This window comes from Natrix helvetica (assembly GCF_964273705.1).
Source record: "Natrix helvetica genome assembly, chromosome: 3".
In the NCBI taxonomy this organism is placed as follows: domain Eukaryota; kingdom Metazoa; phylum Chordata; class Lepidosauria; order Squamata; family Natricidae; genus Natrix; species Natrix helvetica.
In genome coordinates, this window is record NC_138549.1 from 30564417 (window position 1) to 30586732 (window position 22316).

The 22316-nt window shown below is 36.4% G+C and overlaps 1 protein-coding gene across 1 annotated transcript in view; it reads right to left on the reverse strand.

Annotated features, from left to right (window-relative positions):
- TUBGCP3 (tubulin gamma complex component 3) overlaps window positions 1-22316 on the reverse strand; it is a 76622-nt gene that overhangs the window by 10572 nt on the left and 43734 nt on the right. Inside the window, exons 11-17 of the mRNA XM_081946426.1 lie at window positions 20491-20657; window positions 15138-15248; window positions 13769-13877; window positions 11834-12023; window positions 8707-8842; window positions 8023-8091; window positions 5878-6013 (exon numbers count right to left, since the gene is read on the reverse strand). Coding sequence (XP_081802552.1) covers window positions 5878-6013; window positions 8023-8091; window positions 8707-8842; window positions 11834-12023; window positions 13769-13877; window positions 15138-15248; window positions 20491-20657 — 918 coding nt within the window. The remainder of the gene's footprint in view (window positions 1-5877; window positions 6014-8022; window positions 8092-8706; window positions 8843-11833; window positions 12024-13768; window positions 13878-15137; window positions 15249-20490; window positions 20658-22316) is intronic.

The window sequence follows — 22316 nt, forward strand, 5'->3', positions numbered from 1 at the left end:
AACTGTGAATCTTATGATCTGGCAGGGCATTCTCTAAAGATAACTGTTTCTAAGACTTGATCTCCTCTAATATTGATAAGTTAGAAACAGTTTGCTTGTTACTTCAAAAATGTGATAGTCTTATATCACAGATAAGAGTAAAACTATTGAAAATAAAGGAATCGGCAAGGTGTGAATTACTGCTGATACTGTGGGTGAAAAGCATGGATGCCTTCAAAATTAACTTATGTAGGGCTACGCAATCTGAATGACTATTTATTGATAGCAAAGAGACAGAAAATCTAGCTTTTTCTGCAGCTCAGATCTGATAGACTTAGCTTAGTGCTTAAAAGGGGGTGCATACTGAGCTGCTTTTAATCCTTGTAATGCCTGAATAGGGTTTTGTTCTTCCCTGTCCATTTAGCCCCCTCTTCATCTCCATCCAGTTTTGATGCCCCCCTTCTCCATCTTGGCTTTCTGGCAAAATACTGGTAAACACATTTGCACAGACATACATGTTTTTGTGTAAGTTTCAGCCTAAATCAAACCATAATGGATAGCAGCCTCTTAATCAAAGATTATGAATGGTCTACTAAAGGATTCAAACTGAGTCTCATGAACCAGCATGGTATAGTGGTTAAAGAGCTAGACTAGGAGCATGGTTATATGTTCCTATCATCCATCTCCTTCCACTTATGACTGTAACTTTATTGCTTGTATGATTTATATTGATATTGAATGTTTCCTGATTGCTTATTTGTACCCTATAAGTGTTCTACCTTATGATTCTTGATGAATGTATCTTGTCTTTTTATGTATACTGAGAGCATATGCATCAAAGACAAATTCCTTGTGTGTCCAATCACACTTCGCCAGTAAACTATTCTATTCTATTCTATTCTATTCTATTCTATTCTATCCTACTCTACTCTACTCTACTCTTTTATCATGGAAGCTGACTGGTGATTTTGAGCCAGTCACTTTCTATCAGTTCTAGACTGTCAAAAAAAAAAAAAAAAAACCCAGCTTCCAGACTCCATCTGGTGGATTATGGTTCATTATTTCTGAAATGTGTAATGTTGGAACTGCACTGAAAGTTTCCATTAACATCATTTAATTGATCAAAATGTTTAATCAATTAAACTAGTATTTATAAGCTCTCAGATGTTTAAAAAATAAATATTCACAATATTAATTTATTTTTAAAATTACCTAACAATACCCAGTATGGCTGCTTATAAAATAAATACTCATTTAATCTTCAGAAATTTAAACTTCTTATATACTTGAAGAACTACTCCTTAATGAACCTATACAGGTATCCCTTGCTTACTAACAAACCTGTTTAGTGACTGTTTCAAAATTACAATGATGTTTTTAAAAAATCACATAACCAATTGTTGCATTTGCAACCATCAAAACATCATACAGTCATGAGATCACCATTGAAGCATTTTGCAATTGGTGTATATTTATGATCACTGCAGGGTCTCATGATCACAGAATTGTTACTCACATACTTTGCGACAACCAGAGTTAATAGAGAAAGCAGAAGTAAAATCATGGGCAAAACTAAGTTATAGTCACGTGATGTTTCAGTTAACAACCATGAGGCTTAGTGACTGAATTGCCGGTCCCAATTGAGGTTGCTAAGCGAGGATTGCCTTATGATTAACTTTAGGAGTGCAATTCAGAAATCTGTTAAATTGAATATTTCTATCTGAGAGATTTCCTTGCTTTGCTGCCGAAAAATACGTGAAATCCTGTCCTAATCAATAAGTGAGCTTTAAGGATTATTACTTACATATTAATTAGAATACTTATATTCAGTTTATGAAAATTCAAGGAAGCTAATAATATTCAATAAGCAATTGTAAACTAAAAAGTCCACAAAATTCTAGTCACCTAAAAAGAGAATGTAAATGACTTTGAGAAATATACAGCTCAATCATATAACAGTGCTCTGTGGATCTATAAAGGCTATTTCAAAAATTTCAGATTCTTATTTAACATACTTTATATAATTTCTCCTCCAAACCACATTTCATTATTCATCTATCCCTGTTCCAAGTAAATAACTGGCAAGTGAGCTAAATTCTGATTACTATGCTGGCTGTTTATGGAAGTCTAATAAAGGCCAAGTCAGGAAATGAACATCACAAGAGATACTACAACTCTGTAGTAGACTATAATAATAGATTCTTGAAAGAAAGTAGAATTCCTGACATAATTCTACTTTCCCTCTTATATTAAAGTGAATCAAGATGGGGCAATCTTGAGTTTCTTTCTCATGCTTTTCTGGGCACGTTCATGTTTTGCTAATAGTCGCTAAATATTTTCTTCATTTCCATCTCTGAACTGTTACAGTGTCATCAATCTTGAGCTAAAAGATTTATGTTGTAAAACATGAAGAAAGTCAGAACCCAATATAATCACAATAATATTTTGTTTTCCCCCTATATTTTGAGTATCTGGCAAATTGCTTGTAATGAAGACAAGTGATATTATCCTCATTTTGCAGATGGATAAAATAACTCAGACTAGAGAGCTGCCAGTTTCTAAAATAAACCTAATACATTATAAACATAACCAAAACAATGAGATTTCAATAGAAGATTTCAGTGGCAGAAATGTCATTATACGCTGCTTTGGCAAAAGCTCCTCTCCTGATACTAGAGAATAAAGAAGTAAGAATATTCCTATTCAGCATATCCATAGTTGCAGATAATTAATGCACATATTCTGCCAGCCTAGTGTCTTAAACAGCACCCACCCTTTCTGTAAATGGCAATGTCACAAATGATAAAAGTGAAGAACTGCATCATTTTTTTTTTCAAAAAGTTTTATTTGTTTTTTTAAAACATTTATGCGGAAAAGGGTAAGTGGAATGGTTACAAATTTTGGCAGTTGCAAGTGTGGCAGACGCCCCCTCTCTCCAGACTCCTGGGTTACATCAAAATATCAAACCTTAATACATAATCATAAAAAATCAGCATATTAATTCTAGAAAAAATAATTTTCAATCAGTTTATATAGTTATAATATATAGTCTAGTTATAAATTCAATATTACTTTCGGTCTGTTTATAACATTGTGGTTTTCTTATTTATTTTTGTGATCTGAGCTTTCTTGGTGTTGCCCCTTCACCCCCCACTGGCAGAGCTCCGGCCCCTCCCGTGTCCTGTATGACCGTTGTAGTGTCTTCTGTTTTTTCTAGGTTCGCTTTATTTTTTTCCATAAAGGCCTGTGCCTCTATGGGTGTGTTGATTCTGATTCTTGTCTCCTCCCAGAATATCAGTATACCTTCAGGCATCAACCATCTAAACCACACCCCCTTCTGGTATAATTTATTCGCCAATTGCGAATAGCTTTTTCTTTTTTCCCTAATTTTTTTGGGAATCTGCTTCAGAATGGTTATCTCCCTGTCGTGGTATGTCAGTGTTTGCCCCCTTTGTACACCCAGAATTTCATCTCTTGTGGTTTTCCTAAGGAATTTAATATGAACCTCCCTGGGTACATTATGTGTTCTGGCATATGCTGAATTCACTCTATAGGCTAGGTCTATCTCCCATTCCATCTGCTGTTTATCTTTGTGTATATATTCAGCTAAAATATTAGTCATAATGTCCCTTATATTTTCCCCATCCGCTTCTATTACATTTTGAAATCTAAGATAAAAGGACATTCTCTCAAACTCTGTTTTCATTTGTTGGATGTCAAGTTCTTTGTTCCCCTTCTGTAAAGCCTCTACCCCCCCTTTCGCCTCCGCCACCCCACCCTCCACAAGGTCCAGTCTCTGTGAGTTCTTAAAGATTTGGGCTTGATTCTCTTTAATTTCATCTTTCATTTCCCTTAACTGTTTCTTAATTTCCTCCTGGCCCTGTAAAATTTGTTGAAGCATTTGTTGAAAGTCTATCTCTGTAGTCTTGGGTTGCATCAGTTCTGTTATCTTTGACTGTGTAGCTGGGCTAGACGTTGCAGACGTTGGGGCAGAAGTAGCAAAACCAGGCTTTCCAGGAGGTGGTCTTTTTGGAGACATGGTTTATGAAGCAAGGAGATCAGTCAAAGTAGAAACTGGGCAGCTGGAGAAGTAGAGCAGGCAGGCGAATTCAGAAGGCAGAGGATCCAAACAGGTGGGAGTTTCTTTAGTCACTCTAGCGATAGATGAAAGTTTTTTCTCCAAAGAGTTCAAAAAATAACAATCCACAAGAGGTTCCTCTGGGTGACTCGGAGACAAAGACCGGAAGCCTGAATTTTAAAGGTGGAGTCAGGTTTCACAGTTCATGAAGACAACGGAAGTGTGCCATCTTGCCCTGCCAGCTTTGGGCTCAGAGGCATAATAAAATTTTAAAAGTTCAGAAAGTTCTCAGTTCACCCATAAGTTCTGGAGCTAAGTCCAATGAAAGTCACTTTTATGGGGGTGAGGCATCATTAGTTGGCTCTCCCCCCTCCTCCTTCCCCTGGGGGTGAAAGCAAAATCTTCTCAAGCCGCTTGTCCAAGGGAGGGGGGGAAATCCCCCTCCCTCTAGCCACACCTCTAGCAAGGATCCGAAAGTTTAACTTTTTAAAAGTGCTGAAAAGTCCATCAATTCAAAAGAGAGGGAATGAGGAAAGGAAGCCTCTCACCATACTGCCGCTGCTTCGTTCAAGAGTGCGTTCTCCGATCAGCATGGAGCGAGACGCACGCGCGCCCTCCAAAACTGCTCCCCGATGCCTAGAACGAAGCGGAGAAGCCCCCGCCAGCCCCCGCCGATGCCAGGACCCTCCGCGAGCCGTTCCCTCGGCAGGACGCCTCTCCGGGGCATCCTGTGCCCCCCCAGAAGCGGGGGAAGCCCACCGGGAGAGCGGGAGCAGGCAAAGGCTTGCCTGTCGCCGTAGCCGCCGGAACCGGAAGTCAAGAACTGCATCATTTTTTGAATAGATGCCTTACAGATGAAATAAACTCTAACTTAGCAGCCCCTCTACCACATCAAGGCTGCCATAAAGAGCCCTGCAATGCCAGAGTGACAGGAGAAGATGAAAAACGAAAGCATTGACATTAAAAACTCAAATTTGTAAAGTACGACTTGCTTGCTGATGTCTATGGAATGTGATAAGTTTTCCCCATTGTGTTTGGTTAGTAAATAAATAAAATGTATAAATAAATTTTATTTACGGTATTTACAAATTTAATACAATTTATATAAATAAATATTGGGCTAGTTTGCAAATATTGCCCCCGTCTGATAAAAAGAACTATTCAAGCTGTCAGTATTATGGGTTTTTCTGTGCAAACGATGGAAGGAGGACAAAATTCTGGTTTTGCTCAGTAATCCCCCAGAACAGAAAATACATAAGGATAAATTATTACCCACATAGAAACTCTAACCAATAGTAAGTGAAACAGACTTCTACACTTATTCAGAATATGAAGATTAGAAGGTAGCCAATTAGTAAAAAAAAATAATTTCCATAACTTTATATACTACGATGCAATTGGGTTTTTTCTGTTGTAACACAGTGGCAATTAATAGCAAATTTATCTAAACCTTACACACAGAACATCATTAGAGGTTCATTTTGAATTTAACTATAAATCAGTTCAATGATCACAATGTACGAAACTTACTCTAACAACATACTCGAAACCATGGGTGTCAAACTCACGTCGTCACGTTGTCGTCACATGACATTTCGAGAGATTTTCCCCCTTCACGGAGCTGGGGTGGGCATGGCCTGGCAGTGATGCATCTGGCCTGCGGATCACCAGTTTGACACTCCTGCTCTAAACTCACTCTAAATTGACTTTAAACTTCCAGAATAACCTGAAGAATATTCCCTTCTATTGATAATCTGAAGAATTATGGATTAAAAAAAAACAGAAACTGCTATAATTATGCACTGAAATTAATCCCTTACCAGGCATATTTTTTAGAAGTTTTGCATTGCACATATGTCCTTTCCATATGTCAGTAAGAATATATTCCATCCGTTTTGCTCTCCATAGGAAGTTAAACACCCTCAGATAGTGGCTCATACACTCTCGTGTAAACATCTGCAAATAATAGCAATATTCGATCACAACCTTTAAAATCTCAAGTACTGCTGCTTCCATTGCTTCAAGTAGCTCTATTAAAAGGATAGTGCAATAGCTTAAGATCATTGTTGACTCAAGAAGCTGAGTTATGGGATCTCAACACAAAGACTCAATCAAGTTACAGTCTTATTATTAAGAAGTCTCACATTAGTACATAAGAATTTCTCTTGTTCCTCTGTGCTACAATAAATACAAGGAAAACAGCATGATGGGGATTTGTGTTGTGCAAAAGAAGCTCTGGGTTCATTTATCTCAGCTTCCCTAGATTCAAGTGCTTTTGTACCTGCTCCTCAGAGCAGCTTCAGCCCAAATATAGGAGTTATGGCAAACCTTTTACTAAATACAGTACACATATTTTGAATGCACCAAAAAGTTAAGGTCTGTGCTGCAGTCACAATTAGCTACTACTTCAGTTCCTTATCTGAATGGATAGGGAGGGGAGAATCCCATTAATTCCCTCCTACAATTTCTCTATGCTGTTTCAATACTAGAACTAATCGGTGATATAAAAAAATAACATTTTATTGGCTGAATCAGTCTTTATGTTGTAACAGATGGCTAAGATTCAGCTGCTAGCATTGTCCCAAAGTAATAAAATCTCCCTTTCCTTGGGCCTTTCTGCCTCACACTATGTTTTAATGCCTGTTGAAATAATGATTTTTGTTCATTAACTGAAAGATCATTTGATAAAATCTGAGAGAGGTTTTTGCATCTAACTTGATATCAAAAAGTGTTTAGAAAACAGTTGCTTGCTTTCCCCACCGCTTATCCATAGGTCAATGTGAGAAATGCACAGCTTCAAAGGCCAAGAGCCTATTTTATCATCCAAAAAAATTTAGTCGTTTGAGTCAAATATTCTAGATTTTGACATCTTTGCCTAATATAGAAAATCAACTAAAATATTAAAGTTCTAATCATAAGTAACTATGTTTATTTTCATATTTTATTTGACATCATAGCAACCTTAAACAATTAGATCATGAATGGGGGATGGAAAGTGAAAGAGTGACGTATCAAAGACAGATATATATGGCCACAGTTGTTTATATTGATAGATGTTTATATACTTCCCTTCTCCAAGATTCAAATGTCTACTAGGCTTCTTTATTTCCATGATTTATATAGCTTTAAATTATGTTCCTTATATAGATTGGGTTGATTTGTTTAAAGAATAATCACATTAAAGAATATTATATTATAAACTATAGCTATAATAAAACCCTTCCACTACCCTTCAATTCTCAACACGTGAAAGTTTATTATAATGAAAGGAAAATACATTAAATAGTTAACAGCATGCTACAACAAAAATTAAATATTAAGGAACTGATTACATAGCTCAGTAACTATTCATAACTTAGAGAAGGATATAGAATATACAAATGGATTAACAAATGTTAAGTTAGATATTATCTGCCTTTGATTAAACTATATGCAGCAAATATCTTCTGACCAAAGTTTCATTTTTGACACCTTGTTCACAGAGCACTGTTATTCTTTACATATAGTAAAAGCATTTTGAACAATGGTGCTATTTTCTCATCTATTTTAATGAATACTATATATCAGATTTATTTAAAGAGTACAAATAGGTTCCCTAAAATACATTTTACAGTTCACACAAATTATCCCAAATTAGTTGCTACAGTTTTAGAATAATGGTTGAAAATGAAAATCCATTTATTAAGTACTTTCTAAAATCTCCAACAGAGCGAATGAATTATTTATTTCAAATAATGAAGGTCTTAAAATGTAGCATTTTAACACTCATTAATAATTTAGGAAAATTGAGATTTTGGCTGTACTCTTAATACAATGGGTACATCAAAGATATCAAGCAATCTCTTTAATCATGTACTTCTAAAAGTACAAAGGCTATTTTAATAACAAGTATTGAGAGAACTAAGTACCGTAGGTAATTCTAAGTAGAAGATCAGAAATGGACAAACTGAGCTATACATCCTTACCGTTGCAATTGGCCCATCAACGTGATAGTCTAAACTGAAAACATCCCAACCAGTATCACCTGGAGACACCTTTAAAAAAGTTATAAACATTTAAGCAAATCAGTTACATAGTTATTTAGCTATTTCCCAAAGTAATCATGATCTAGCATTTAATAATGATCAATTGTCAACACACAGTGGGTAAAAGAAAGACCAACCTTATTTAGCGAACTTAAAATGTTGGTTTTAGGCTAGGAGATTACACTGTTTGTCAACACACAGAATAATGGAAATACAATTGTGATATTTTTTGTTCAGATAAGCAAAGAGAAGGACAACGATGAAATGAAAACTACCAAAAATCAGACTTTACCTAACAAAACTGCATCAGAATAAATTCAGCAGAACTATAATTTAGGACATAATACATAACACGGTAAGTCCATATACATTATGAGTATGTTTAATTTGGATTGTAGCTTTATGTTTTTCTTATCCAATATGTTGTTCTGTAATATCTATAACTCTGTAATAGTATTAGAACTCATTTTTCAGTGAAATAACAATTACTGTAAGGTCACGAAAATCTGACAATCCAGAAACATGATAGCACTTTGATTACTGCTGACCTCAAAGCATATCTTTTTTAAATTTGACAAATCAAATCTAACGTTATCATGAGATACTAAAATGGCTCAAAAATACCTCCAAAAGTCTAACATCCAAGCGTTTGAGGATCTCGGGATTATCAAACTGTGCGTTAGTTGCCCTGACAGCTGTTTCAAGGATTCCTGTCAGATTATGCTGATACAAGGTTGTAGCTGGTCTTGCAAGTTCTGGCCTATTTTTAAATAATATAAATAAAAGATAGATACATCATCATTACTATACCCCATTTTCATCCAGCTGCAGATGCAATAGTTTTACAATCAGTGAACACATTATCTTAGTGAATTCTTTAAAAGAAAACAACAACACCATACTGGGGTGATGCCTCTATCAGAATTTGGCAAACGGCACAAAAGAAAATGCACATTTTCAAATTTCCTAAATCCTGTGATGCTATTCAGCCAATTCTATCCGGTTCAGGCGAACCAGTAGCAGTGACAGCGGGAGGCTCCGCCCACCCGCGAAACCTCATCACGTCCTGTTTTTGACGCTTGCTCACATTTGCGAGCTGGTACCGAAGGAAAGTTGATTTCACCCCTGCCTACATCCCGTTATTTTTTGTAATTCAAAAACTCGAGATACAAATTTCAACAACAGCAACACCTCTAATCTACCAATCATTCATATTTCAGTTTAGATCCAGGGGCCAGGATCCAGAAGTCAATGAAGATGCTTACCACAGGAGTTTTTTCCATTCATGTTCAACTGAACACATACAGAAACTGACAGTGTTTTCAAACCTCGGGTCATATCTGAATTAACTTAGTAGCAATGCAACACAATCTTTAATATAAAATCTTTTTAGATTAGGTATAATCCAACGCTATTCTTTCCTTCTGCTCCTATTTTTAAAGGATTTTCCTATTTTCCTCTTTTTAAACAAGCATACCCTGTTGGGCAAAGGAGAGACAAGTGACATAAAATGGCTACAGAAGATTCCACAGCTACATTATCTACTGATTTGGGGAACTCTTTTATATAAAAGATGGTTGTCCTATCTAGAATCAATTAGTTCAAAACACGTATTTTAAAAATTGATAAGAAAATACTGTTTTTGGATTCCAAAAAGTGTTTTAGATGCCTCAATTTAAATTTAGTGACAAAGACTATGCAGTTGTGCCCTTTGCATTAAAGAATATTTAGAACCAAAACTAATACTCCCAGAATCTGAAATAGCAAATTAAAAATTCTATGTCAAAAAGTGTTTATTTTCATTAATTCACAACTCTCCAGTGTTTGACACACCAAAATGTTGTGCCAATTTTCTGTCTCATTATCATTCCCTGCTGCACTTGAGTGTAGAGATGTTACATCAATTCAGTTCTTGGACAAATAGATGTCTCTTTGATGTCTGGCAAGCAAATGGAATCCTTTGTAATGAAAAATTGGCATTATTGAAGGAAAAGAAAAGTAACATGTAGGAAGTCTGCCATTATACTATTGAAATGCCATTGTAAAAGAAAATCCAAGATGCTTTTAAAAATATTGACACGAAGGGGAGTAGGTGGGGTGCTGAATTTAAACGTACGGGATCCAGGAGTTTTTAAAGCTTGGGATCTGAATAGACATTTAAATAAATATATCATGATATATTCATCAAAAGGTAGTCTTTACTTTCTCTTTGTCAAAATATTATTCAGTGATAGCAGCCACCGAATAATAAAATCCAGAGTTCAGAATTTAAAGTTTTATATCTGCAGATTTATTTGGCAGCCTGCATGCTGCTGAGGCAATAAATAACCAGAAGATACATTATCAATTTAATGTCATGGCAATTCTTATTCTCAAATTTACAATCAAGGATGCTGGAAAACAAAACAAGATTGAAAGAATCAATTAAAATTAATGTAGGAAAAAGAACAGAATTTTAAAAGATTTGATTGACACTATTAATGGCAGATGCATAAACAATTGAAATAGTGCAATCCATTCTCTATTTTATAATGTATATATAAAGTCTAATCATGTCTGAAGTTATCTTAGTGAAAAGGTAGAATGTAAATTTAATAAAGTTTTGAATACAGCGAATGAGAAGCGTTGTATTTTAAATTAATAGTGCAATCTTATGAACATCTACTATGCAGTAAATGTAGCTGTTTGAACTAAAAGAAACTTACTTTTGAGTGTACACAGAGGATTGGCTGTCAGGCTGCAATCCTATGCACGCTCATTTGAAAGTAATTTGAACACATGTTTAATATCATATGAAGAACTTTCAAAAACTTTTAAAAGAACACATACAAGAGATCAGCTTTTTAGTATTTGGGAAAACTGTTCCACCAAAATCTAAAAGAACCAAATGTCACCCAATGGAATCTGGAAAAAATAGTGTTAATTCTAAAGTAGAGTGATATATCACTGAATGAAATAATAAAGTAATGAAAGATTAAGAGATATAACATAAATAATATTGGGCTTCACAGATACATTTCTTTTTTTGCATTTTTCTTTAATTAAAGAAAGAATAGGGGAAAAACCAACTTTGTGTATGTATATGTGTATATGTATATATAAGCTCCCGCAAAGAGAGGCGATCCTCTCGCACTCCTCCTCTCGCAAAGAGAGGCGATCCTCTCGCACTCCTCCTCTCGCAAAGAGAGGCGATCCTCTCGCACTCCTCCTCTCGCAAAGAGAGGCGATCCTCTCGCACTCCTCCTCTCGCAAAGAGAGGCGATCCTCTCGCACTCCTCCTCTCGCAAAGAGAGGCGATCCTCTCGCACTCCTCCTCTCGCAAAGAGAGGCGAAAACGTTACGTCACCGAAATACGGAGAAGAACAAATAAATCTCCGACATCACCATTAGTACTTGGTGAATGTCGACATTCGCCGGTGTAAGTCAGAAATAAGGGCATTTAGCAAATATTTCGGACATACACCAAGCGAGATTGGTGAATGTCGACATTCACCGGTGAATGTCGACATTCACCAGATTTCGGACTTTCACCGTAACATATATATATATATGTATATATGCGCAGAACATTCCTATATTGATGAATTCCTCTCCCATTTTATAAGGAAAATAATAATCCTTTACAAAGTAATACTCTATACATCCCACAAAGAATTATCTCATAAAAGCATCATGCCTTAAATTTTGAGGTGACAAATGACAATTTTTGCAATCACAGATCAACAGAGTCATTCCTCTAAAATCTACTTACTTTAATAAGTCCATTAAATGTCTAATAAAATCTCCTTGACCAAGGAGCAAATAGCGTCTCATGGCCTGCATATGCTCCAGTAAATTGTACTTCTTATTGAGCACGTCTAGCAAGTATTTGCTGGTCTCAAAATATGCAGCATCTATTTTTCCCTGAAATGCATTTTCCAAATCTGTGAACATTTCAGCAGCTGTTACAGAAAAAAGAAGAAGTTACCAAGATTGCAAAACAAGCACAACTTATCAACTCTTGCACTATGTATAATTATTCGACTTAAATTCTATAAAATGAATGGTTTCCAGATACACTCAAATAATTTGATGGTGAATAGAATATTAAATACTTGCTTGTTTAAAGGCATTATGGTAAATTTTCTAGAGGTAGCAGGGATTCTTATTTCACGTCATGAAGTAGACATTATGTGAGTGTGCTAAGCACGTTCGCTCTATTCTTTAGTACCAAACCATGAATCCTAAGCTAATCCCAGGAAATTCTCTGGAAGGATGGACGAAGGCTAAAAAGTTGAAAAGCAATCTATTCCATCTGTAGAAAGGAGGGTGGCTTAACTGGCAATGCTAGATGTGCTTCATCATTGAAAGTCTAAATATAGAGACTGGAGCTTCTCCTTGATCCAATAGTGTATGATGCAAAGGGTTGAGATAGCAGGTAGTCAGCTTTTTATTAGAAACAGCACTAGTAATAGCACTTATATACTGCTTCACAGTGTTTTTACAGCCATCTCTAAGAGGTTTACAGAGTCAGCATATTGCCCCCAACAATCTGGCTCCTCATTTTACCAATCTCGGAAGGATGGAAGGCTGAGTCAACCTTGAGCGGATGGGACTTGAACTGCCAAACTGCTGGCAATCAGCAGTCAGCGGAAGTAGTCTGCAGTACTGCACTCTAACCACTGTGCCACCATGGCTCTTGTTAACTTAAGGCACCGTGGTGCTGGGGTCTTATCTACACGTAATAGAATTTGCCTTGTTTTTCATGTCCAAGTTACAACTTGGCTAGTCTATGGCACTGACCAATATGTGAAGCTTTCATGAAAATTGCCTTTACCTACAGAAATGTTACATAAACTTAAGAAGGGCCTGAAATCCCAGCTCACAGGCTCTCTGTTAAAACCAACAGACAAAATAGGTGCTTAAACAGAACATACGAGTTGGATCATTTTATTGCAATGACTGAACTAACCTACTGTTCTAATCAGTTTTAAGAAGGTTATGAGAATTATGAAAGGAGCCTCCAACTGAGTGTGTGTCCCCCACCGCCGGGCAAAAGTGATGTTACCAGCTAATCCTGTCATCCTGGAAGCACCTTGGTGCTTCTGATATGAGTATGATGAGATGTAAATTAATATATTATGGTGCTTTGAAATTCCCCCAAAGTGCACAAATAAATGAATATGCAGTAGCAGTTGCTGGGTGATCTCAAGAAAAAAAATGCAGCTGCTTTAAAGAATTTAAATTAGAATTATATGAAGTTTTCAATCAGAAATTCAAAGCTATGAATTTGATCATATCTTCAAATTAGCTCTCCAAAATATGTACCTTTAGACCAATTCAATTATTTACATAGTGTGTGTGGTATGTGTGTGTACTGAAACAAAGCCAGCACCCATCCCCTCCCACCAAGATTTACAGAAAGACGGCAGCTCCGTTCGCATTTTAAGCCTAGCTGACAGCAGCCTGAAGATGGCAAGTGAGATCTTGCCAAAACGTTGCCAAGACAATCTCAATCTTACACGGGAAAAGACCCGAATACAACAAAACCAGCATACCTACACCCATGAAAATCTACGAAAACATATATATATAATAATGAAGTAAAAAACAAAGCTACTGCTGAGTTTCTACGTAACCTTAAGGCAAATTTCTGTATGGCAAAAGTTAACAAACAACTTATTATAAATATATTCTAATTCCATACCATCTTTTGGAGATTCTGCAGATCTGGGCACAGCTATCATCTTTGATGATGGACTTTGGTCATGACAAACTTGATGTAAGAAGTTTATGGATTTTCCTATTAGGAGAACCTAAATATGAAAAGGATATTATTTTTGAAGTTTTTTAAGAGCAGAACATTTTCCCTTTCAAAACATTTTTCAGGAAATATGCTTTACTTATTAAAATAGAATAGAATAACCGAGTTGGAAGGGGCCTTGGAGGTTTTCTAGTCCTGCTCAGGCAGGAAACCCTACACCACTTCAGACAAATGGTTATGCAACATCTTCTTAAAAACTTCCAGTATTGGAGCATTCACAACTTCTGGAGGCAAGTTGTTCCACTGATTAATTGTTCTAACTGTCAGGAAATTTCTCCTTAGTTCTAAGTTGCTTCTCTCCTTGATTAGTTTCCACCCATTGCTTCTTATTCTACCCTCAGGTGCTTTGGATAATATTTTGACTTCCTTGTGGCAACCCCTGAGATATTGGAACACTGCTATCATGTCTCCCCTAGTCCTTCTTTTCATTAAACTAAACATACCCAGTTCCAGCAACCGTTCTTCATATGTTTTAGCCTTCAGTCCCCTAATCATCTTTGTTGCTCTTCTCTGCACTCTTTCTAGAGTCTCCACATCTTTTTTACATCGTGGTGACCAAAACTGAATGCAGTATTCCAAGTGTGGCCTTACCAAGGCATTATAAAATGGCATTAACACTTCACGTGATCTTGATTCTATCCCTCTGTTTATGCAGCCTAGAACTGTGTTGGCTTTTGCTGCTTAGTTATAACCTCTTGGCAAAAAAATAATAAAGATACAAAAAGCAAACAACAAGAAACATTGTTTCAATAAAGCTTCAATAGTTCCTCCCAATTCTATACTCTAAGCAGATTTCACAAATAAAGAGGGCCATTCACCTTGGTTTAATGATGGGTTTACCACTTTGGATGCCTGGCTTAGTAGAATGTATTCCCCGTTTACTGTAAAAAAAGGTTCTATGTGCCCAGTTTTGGGGCTGGTCTGAAGATAAAGGCTCTATAGCAGTGGGTCTTTGACCCAACTGGCCCATTTCCAAGTCCCAAATAATGTCATTACTCCTCACCTGTATTATTTCACACAAGTGGCTTGGTGGTAGCAATTCCAAACTGGACTCTCACAAAAAAAAATCAATTATAAATTGCCTCTTATGCACAGGATGTGCCAAATTATCCCCAGTTTAAGAACCACTTGTGCTACAGAATATCAACTTTTATAAGGTCTGCTCCCATATGTGTGTGTATATCTGTATGTATGTGTGTAACAGTCAATTTTAAAGTGATCAGAATATTTTCTCAGGTTTATTTTTTCATACCTTCCTGGAGTGATCCATTGTAATGAAAGAAGGAATCATTGATTTTCTCAATGTGTATTTGTCATGCCATAACCGATCTGTTTTCACTGTAGGATCTGAAGCTACAAAGAACTGTGGATAAAATAGTTTTATAATAAGCCTAAATATGATAACATATATAATCACACATATTTTTCTATATGTAAAAACTAATATATATTTATATGTACTGTAGACAGAAGATTTGGAAGGTACCTTATAAATCATTTAATCTAGCTCTCTATTCAATGCCTCATTATTTATATTTTTATCAGAGTACCTTTGCTGCTTAGTCATAACCTCTTGGCAAAAAAAAAGGCTTATTTGTTTTTTAAAACTTGTTTGTTGTCTTGCAAATCCAAATTTTCTCATGGTAGCTTACTATAGACTCATTTTTTAAAAAAAACATTTTTAAAAGACCATGCATTCACAGCAAAGAGCTACAAATACATGCGACACAAAATTGGAAGTTTTTAGCTTTTCTGTTAGCCTAAAATGTTAAGAAATGAATCATGTCATAATAGCATCCAGTTTGTCCAAAATCTAGTTAATTTTGAGCTTTATAGGGCACAAAGTCAATTAAATATAACCTAGAGAATTTTTATCTTTTCCAAAAAGAAAATATGTCCATCTATTTAAGAAATACATCTAGAGAAAACTGGTAAGAAAATTTTAGTGGCCCTCCTTCCTTTTTGCTGGTAGCTTTAATGCACATTAGATCATCTGTTAAATAATTCAAAAATAAGAGCAATCCCCTCATTCATTATCTATTTCCCCAATGTTGGAAACAAAATAGAAGAATCCAAGTGAGTGCAATACTTCAGAGATTAAAGTATAAAGATCCAAAAAGTGTCTAGTCCACAGCCCTCCCCTCTTCTAGCTGAGAGATCTCATGCTAGAAAAATTCAATAGACCAATGTAATACAAGGTGAATTAAAATATATTAATCATAAATATCAAAGAAATATACAACAATTTTGGCAGAACATATAATATTCAGGAAGGGTTCAAATACAGTTAGCTATTAGTATTAATATCCCTGTAATCATAGTTAGAAATTAGTTTTGAAATGTATTGTATCTCCCTTGACAGATACAGTACCAAGACCTTGACCTCTTCCTTCCCATAGAATGAACTTTGTCCTTTCTTTTTCTAGCTAAATGCAGTCAAATAATCTCTGCAGTGTCTTAGGACATTTCCCCTTTGAGGAGACCCTGCTTCTAGAATGGCCTTCTGTAGGAGTTCTATCTGTTTGAATATTATTTGCTTTCTGAAAAAAAATGTTAAAAACAGCTTTTCCAGAAGGCTTTTTTGGGGTATAGCACTATGTATTGCTTTCGGACATTTATTTGTAAGATATTTTTGTTTGATTACTTTGGCATGCTCACTGTATTAATAAAGCCGCCAGGAGTCTTCAACAATTGTGGAGAGTTAGAAATTGATGAATACATGTTTAAAGTTTTTGCTTTATTTAGTGTATATCCTGCGTTTATTGTTTTTACAAATAACTCAAAGGGTGACATTCTCAAAAATTATCAATAAATTTGCACATCTCTTTGCTGGTTCTCCACAATTACATCTCGACACCCCATCAAAAGAAAAGTACACAAAATTCGGGCATTAAGATAAATCTAAATTGGTACCCATCAGTGCCTGTTTATCACCACGTCTGGTTTAAGCAATGTATTTTACTTCAATCCTGATTTGGTCACTTGGCTTACTAAATGCCTCCTCAAACTGCCCCTTTTATCTGCTTGCGTATTCAACTTATATCTCAATTATATACTCTTGCTTTGCACATTCCCTCCTTTTGTCTTCTGTGGTAATCAGGGATCCTAACCTTACATTGCTCCTAATATATTACAGAAAACTTCACCTGTTAGCTCCTCAAAATTAATACGCACACACCTATACATGTATATACTTTGTAATATTAGCATTATGAAAGTATTAGCATTGGTACATGTTATTTATACGGCTGTTTTAAATCCATTTTGTTCCCAATTAAATGAAAGAAAAAGATAAGATTGTTTACACAACAATGGAAGGAGGCATATTTAAACAATATTGGAACTTCTGTAAACAAGGTAATAAATCTCATTATATCCATTCTAATGCAAACACTTTAGTTGGATGTCTTTGATCATTATCTTCACTATAAATGGAATGCAATTTCTGAATTAGATGTTTCAGCTATTTTATATGCCTACATCCTAATCCCATGAACCAGATCTTTTCTGAAAGTAGATTACTCTCTTTTTATGTAAGAAGAAACAATAAGAACTTGTAAAGACATCCCATTTTCCATTTCTAAAATTTATTTATGAGTAGACAAGATCACAGGCTTCAGTCTAAACCCCATACTCAATATGTGCTATACAAAGAAATACAAGCAAAAAGGAAATAAAAATGGATATGTGAAAAAGGGCGAGGGGGAACAGATCCCAAAGCATAATAATCTACCTCCCCCCCTTATACACATTTGCACTGGAACATAGTAGTAACTGATAAATATGTATACACAACATATACACTTAGTCGTTTAGGGAAAAAATATGTTTTAAAGATCTATTTTTTTAAAATTTACTGTAGCTATTCTGCTCAACAACAGGCATGAAACCATAATTGAAGTATTAATGAGAAAAATATAATTTTAAATCCATCAGACAATTAAAGCATCTTTCAGAACCACGAAAACACTCATTTTATAACCCAGGGCAAAGTAACATGCAATTAATGTATTTAGAAAACGCTATTTTTATATTTAAAAAATACAAAAAGCAAGAAGAGCATTTTATAATAATCCTCTTTAAAAGAGATCTTGGAAAGGGTGAAGAAAACCAAGGTCAGAACATAATTGCAATATAATTATTTTTATTGATTCGGTTTACCCATTCAAGATTCTTTGAGTTTTGTTATTATCTCTAGTACAAAAAGAATTGCAGGAGAAATGAGAAATCAGAGTACAATCTAACTGATGAACAAATGCCAAGGCCTTCCAACCAACAGATAACAGGGGGTGATTTTCTGCTGAGGAAATTAAGAGCTTGTTTACAAAAGCAATCAAAGTCCTAGAGGAAAACCCACATTTTCATTTGCCCCAATATAATGAGGCCCCCCCTTTTCTTTCCAAAAACACTATATGACAAGCTTTTTGTAAGGGTCATATTCACCAGGATAGTCATATTTGGTATAGTAGAATGTTCTTGGGGTTTTCACCCATAAGATTTCTATTTCAGATGGAAGTTTATTTTACTAATTAAAGCTTCAAGTTTATAATGGACGTTGTGCATTTATCCTAGTACAGAACCAAATTAAGATTAAATGCTGACTGTTAATGGACATCCTCCATATATTTTGACTTTAACTGAGAAAATTTCTCAGCCAACATGGCTGCTTTTGAAAATTTTGTGAAGTTATTAAATTTATAAGTGATAATCTATTTCAACAAACATTAAGAAATATTATTTTTTTAAAACCAAAAATAAACCAACTATTGCATATTCATGCTAGATCACAGATAAATATGAGACGTGATTCCTTGGATCCTGGTCATTTTATCCTAATACAAAGATATGCATAAGTTTTTGTTTTTTTTACAGCCAAACCATGCAGGACTAATTTAAAAATAATTTATTGGTTGGTTTATGGCAGGGGTCGGCAAACTTAAACAATCAAAGAGCCATTTGGACCCGTTTCCCACAGAAAAGAAAACACCGGGAGCCACAAAGGTCCTAACCGGAAGTCCCCTGTTCAATTCTGGAGCTGACCGGAAGTTCAGTTCCCCCCACCATAGAGTCTCCTCCTAACACGGCGTACTTTTTCCTCTACCTGTCATAACCGAAAGCCCTAGCAATTGTGGAGACAACTGGAAAACCCTCCCCTAGAGTCTTCTCCTGGAGCACTGTGCTTCTCCCCCCCCCCCGAAGCTCCTCTCAAAATTGTGGCGCCTAAGGAAGGAAAGAGCCACATGCGGCTCCAGAGCCACAGTTTGCTGCCCCCTGGTTTATGGGATATAGACATTGGCTCTCTAGAACAGAACAGAACAGAACAGCTTTATTTGGCCAAGTATTATTAGAAACACAAGGAATTTGTCTCTAGTACAGAAGCTCTCACATGCAAAGCAACAGAGTAGTAATAATCATAATAATACCAGTAAGAGGGGGTAATTAAGAAGAGAAGAAGGATAATAATAACACCATAGCCGTACAACATGGATAAATATATTTAGACAAAAGAAAGGATTGTGAGAATTAGGTGTTCAGCAAAGTGATGTCATGAGGGGGAAAAACTGTCCCTGTGTCTAGCTGTTTTGGCATGCAATGCCCTACAGTGGGGTCTGGAGTGGAGGAGTCAAAACAGTTTATGTCCAGGATGTGAGAAGTCTGTAGTTATTTTCTCAGCCCTCCTTCTGACCTGTGCCATATACAGGTCTTCTGTGGGAGGCAGGCTGGTTGCAATTGTTTTTTTCTAACTATCCATTGGAGTCTGTACCTGTCCTGTTTGGTTGCTATACCAAACCAAACAGTTATAGAATTACAAATGATAGACTCAGTAATTCCTCTGCAGAACAGCTCCTGGGGCAGCCTGAAGTTCCAGGAATGACGCAGGAAGAACATTCTTTGTTGTGCCTTTTTAATGATGGTTCTAATGTTAGATGTCCATTTCAAATCCTGGGAGATTATAGAACCCCAAAACCTGAAGGATTTTACTGCTGATATTGTGCTGTCTAATATAGTAAGAGATGATAGAACAGAGGGGCTTCTCCTAAATTTCACTCTTATCTCTACAGTATTAAGCATGTTCAGCTCCTGATTGTTCCAGCTGAAACCACATACACAGTTGTTCAATCCATCTATATGCATACCTAATCACTATCTCGAATGAGACCAATGACTGTATGATCTGCAAACTTCAGTACTTTAATAGAGAGATCCCTAGAGACGCAGTCATGAGTATAGAAAGAGAAGAGCAATACAGAGAGCACACAACCCTGAGAGGCTTCCTATCCAGCAAGAAGTTAATAATCCATCTACAAGTATGGATAAGCACAGCTAACTGAATCGGTTTAGAGTGATGAATTTCTGGAATGATGATATTAAATGCCAAGCTGAAATCTACAGATGGATAGGTCCCTGGAGATTCAAAATGCTGAAAGAGGTAATGCAGTGCCATATTGAGTTATTTAAAAATTAAGTTATTAATTAAATTATATATTAAGCCAATTTTTAAGTTTTAATAACATCATAATTTAATAATAGGTTTAAATTAATATTAAGTTTATTATTAAGTTAATATTAAGTTATCTAAAAATAACTTAGTTTATATAACTCACTTCATGGTATGTGTCCTCCAATTCTCCATCATAAATCCAACGATAAAGAAAATTCAGGATGGGATGTGATACAAGGCCAAGAATATGCTGCACCAGGGATTTCATGTAGGGATCACCTGTTTTACTGTAGGCATGAACAGCTGATGCAAGTTCACCTCCTTTTCTTCCTGGAAAAATACAGTGTATAAGGTTTGATTGATGGAGCATCTACAAAAATGATGCATTATAATCTGGAATACCTCCAATGCTTTTGTACTAAGCAAATAACTAGGAATGAAATTCTGACCCGACACCATAGGCTAGAGCAGAGGTCTTCAAACTTGGCAACTTATGGACTTCAACTCCCAGAATTCTCCAGCCAGCTATGCTGGAATTCTGGGAGTTGAAGTCCACAAGTCTTAAAGTCATCAAGTTTGGGGACTCGGGCTAGAAGATGAAGCCACTGTTTCTCTCCCCTTTACCTCCTGGTGCTATCAGCTTCTCTTCTGTAACTGATTGGAACTTGGCAGAAGGCATCCAATGCAGCACAATCAGGTAAGAATTTTTCCTGAAGCCATTTAAGCAATTGATTGCCCTTTGCAAAGATGAGGGCAAATTTCCTTCTTAAACCTTTTGCATTATAAATCCAGCCTGCTTTTCCCCCACCATTTTCACAACCTAATGGCCTGCTCTATGTAACTCTCACAATTATTGAACTAATTATTGCTGGGAAATTCCAGCTCCCGATGTCCACACAGTTATTCTCTCCATCAGCCACACCCTTTCATTCCTTGTCCATGGAAAGATCAAGAATATCCAGAGCAGCAGGAAAAGGAAGAATACCCCACTCTAACCCCTCTCATATTGAGAGTGGCAGGTATGAGCACACCCACCCCTCTCAATTTTCATAGCAGAATATTCCTCTTCAACCGGAGATGATGGGGCAGCTGCATTTTCAGAATTCTCCCTGTCACCTTCTGCAGTCTCCTGCAACCCAGGGGAAGGTGAATCATGGAGACAATCAAGGTATCTCTGCAACTCAATCACTGAACAAGTAAGAAAGATGCCTTGACAGAAATATGAAGAAGCTTTGCTAAGGCAAAAGAGGACAAGGTAACATAAGCTACGGTGGCGCAGTGATTAGAGTGCAGTACCGCAGGCTACTTCTGCTGACTGCCGGCTGACTGCAATTTGGCAGCTCAAATCTCACCAGGCTCAAGGTTGACTCCACCTTCCATCCTTCTGAGGTGGGTAAAATGAGTCCCTAAATTGTTGGGAGCAATATGCTTACGCTGTAAACCACTTAAGAGAGGGCTGTAAAGCACTGTAAAGCAGTATATAAGTCAAAGCGCTATTGCTCTTTGGAAGTGCTTGAGGCAGAGGCTACCTGGTTCAATGGAATATAAGAAAAGGAGGAGACACAACACAACACCTCCTCAGGGTGCCGTCGGCCAGGCAGTGTCGGCTGGTGACCCCCAGGGGGAGAGCCTTCTCTGTGGGAGCGCCTTCCCTCTGGAATGAGCTGCCCCCGGAGCTCCGCATAATCCCTGACCTCCAGTCCTTCCAACGCGCCCTAAAAAGTTGGCTTTTCCAGCAAGCCGGCCTGGCCTGTTAATTTTAATTTTAACTTATTTTAAATGTATTGGTTTTTTTAAAAAAAAATTCGGTTTGTTTTTTTGGAAATGGATTTAATCTTTTTTAACTTTTGGGATGTGTGTTTTTTAATGTTGTACGCCGCCCTGAGTCCTTTTGGAGAAGGGCGGCATATAAATCCAAATAAACCAAACCAAACCAAACCAAACCAATCAGATTTGTAAGATTTTGTTATTTTTGCCAATCTCAATGAA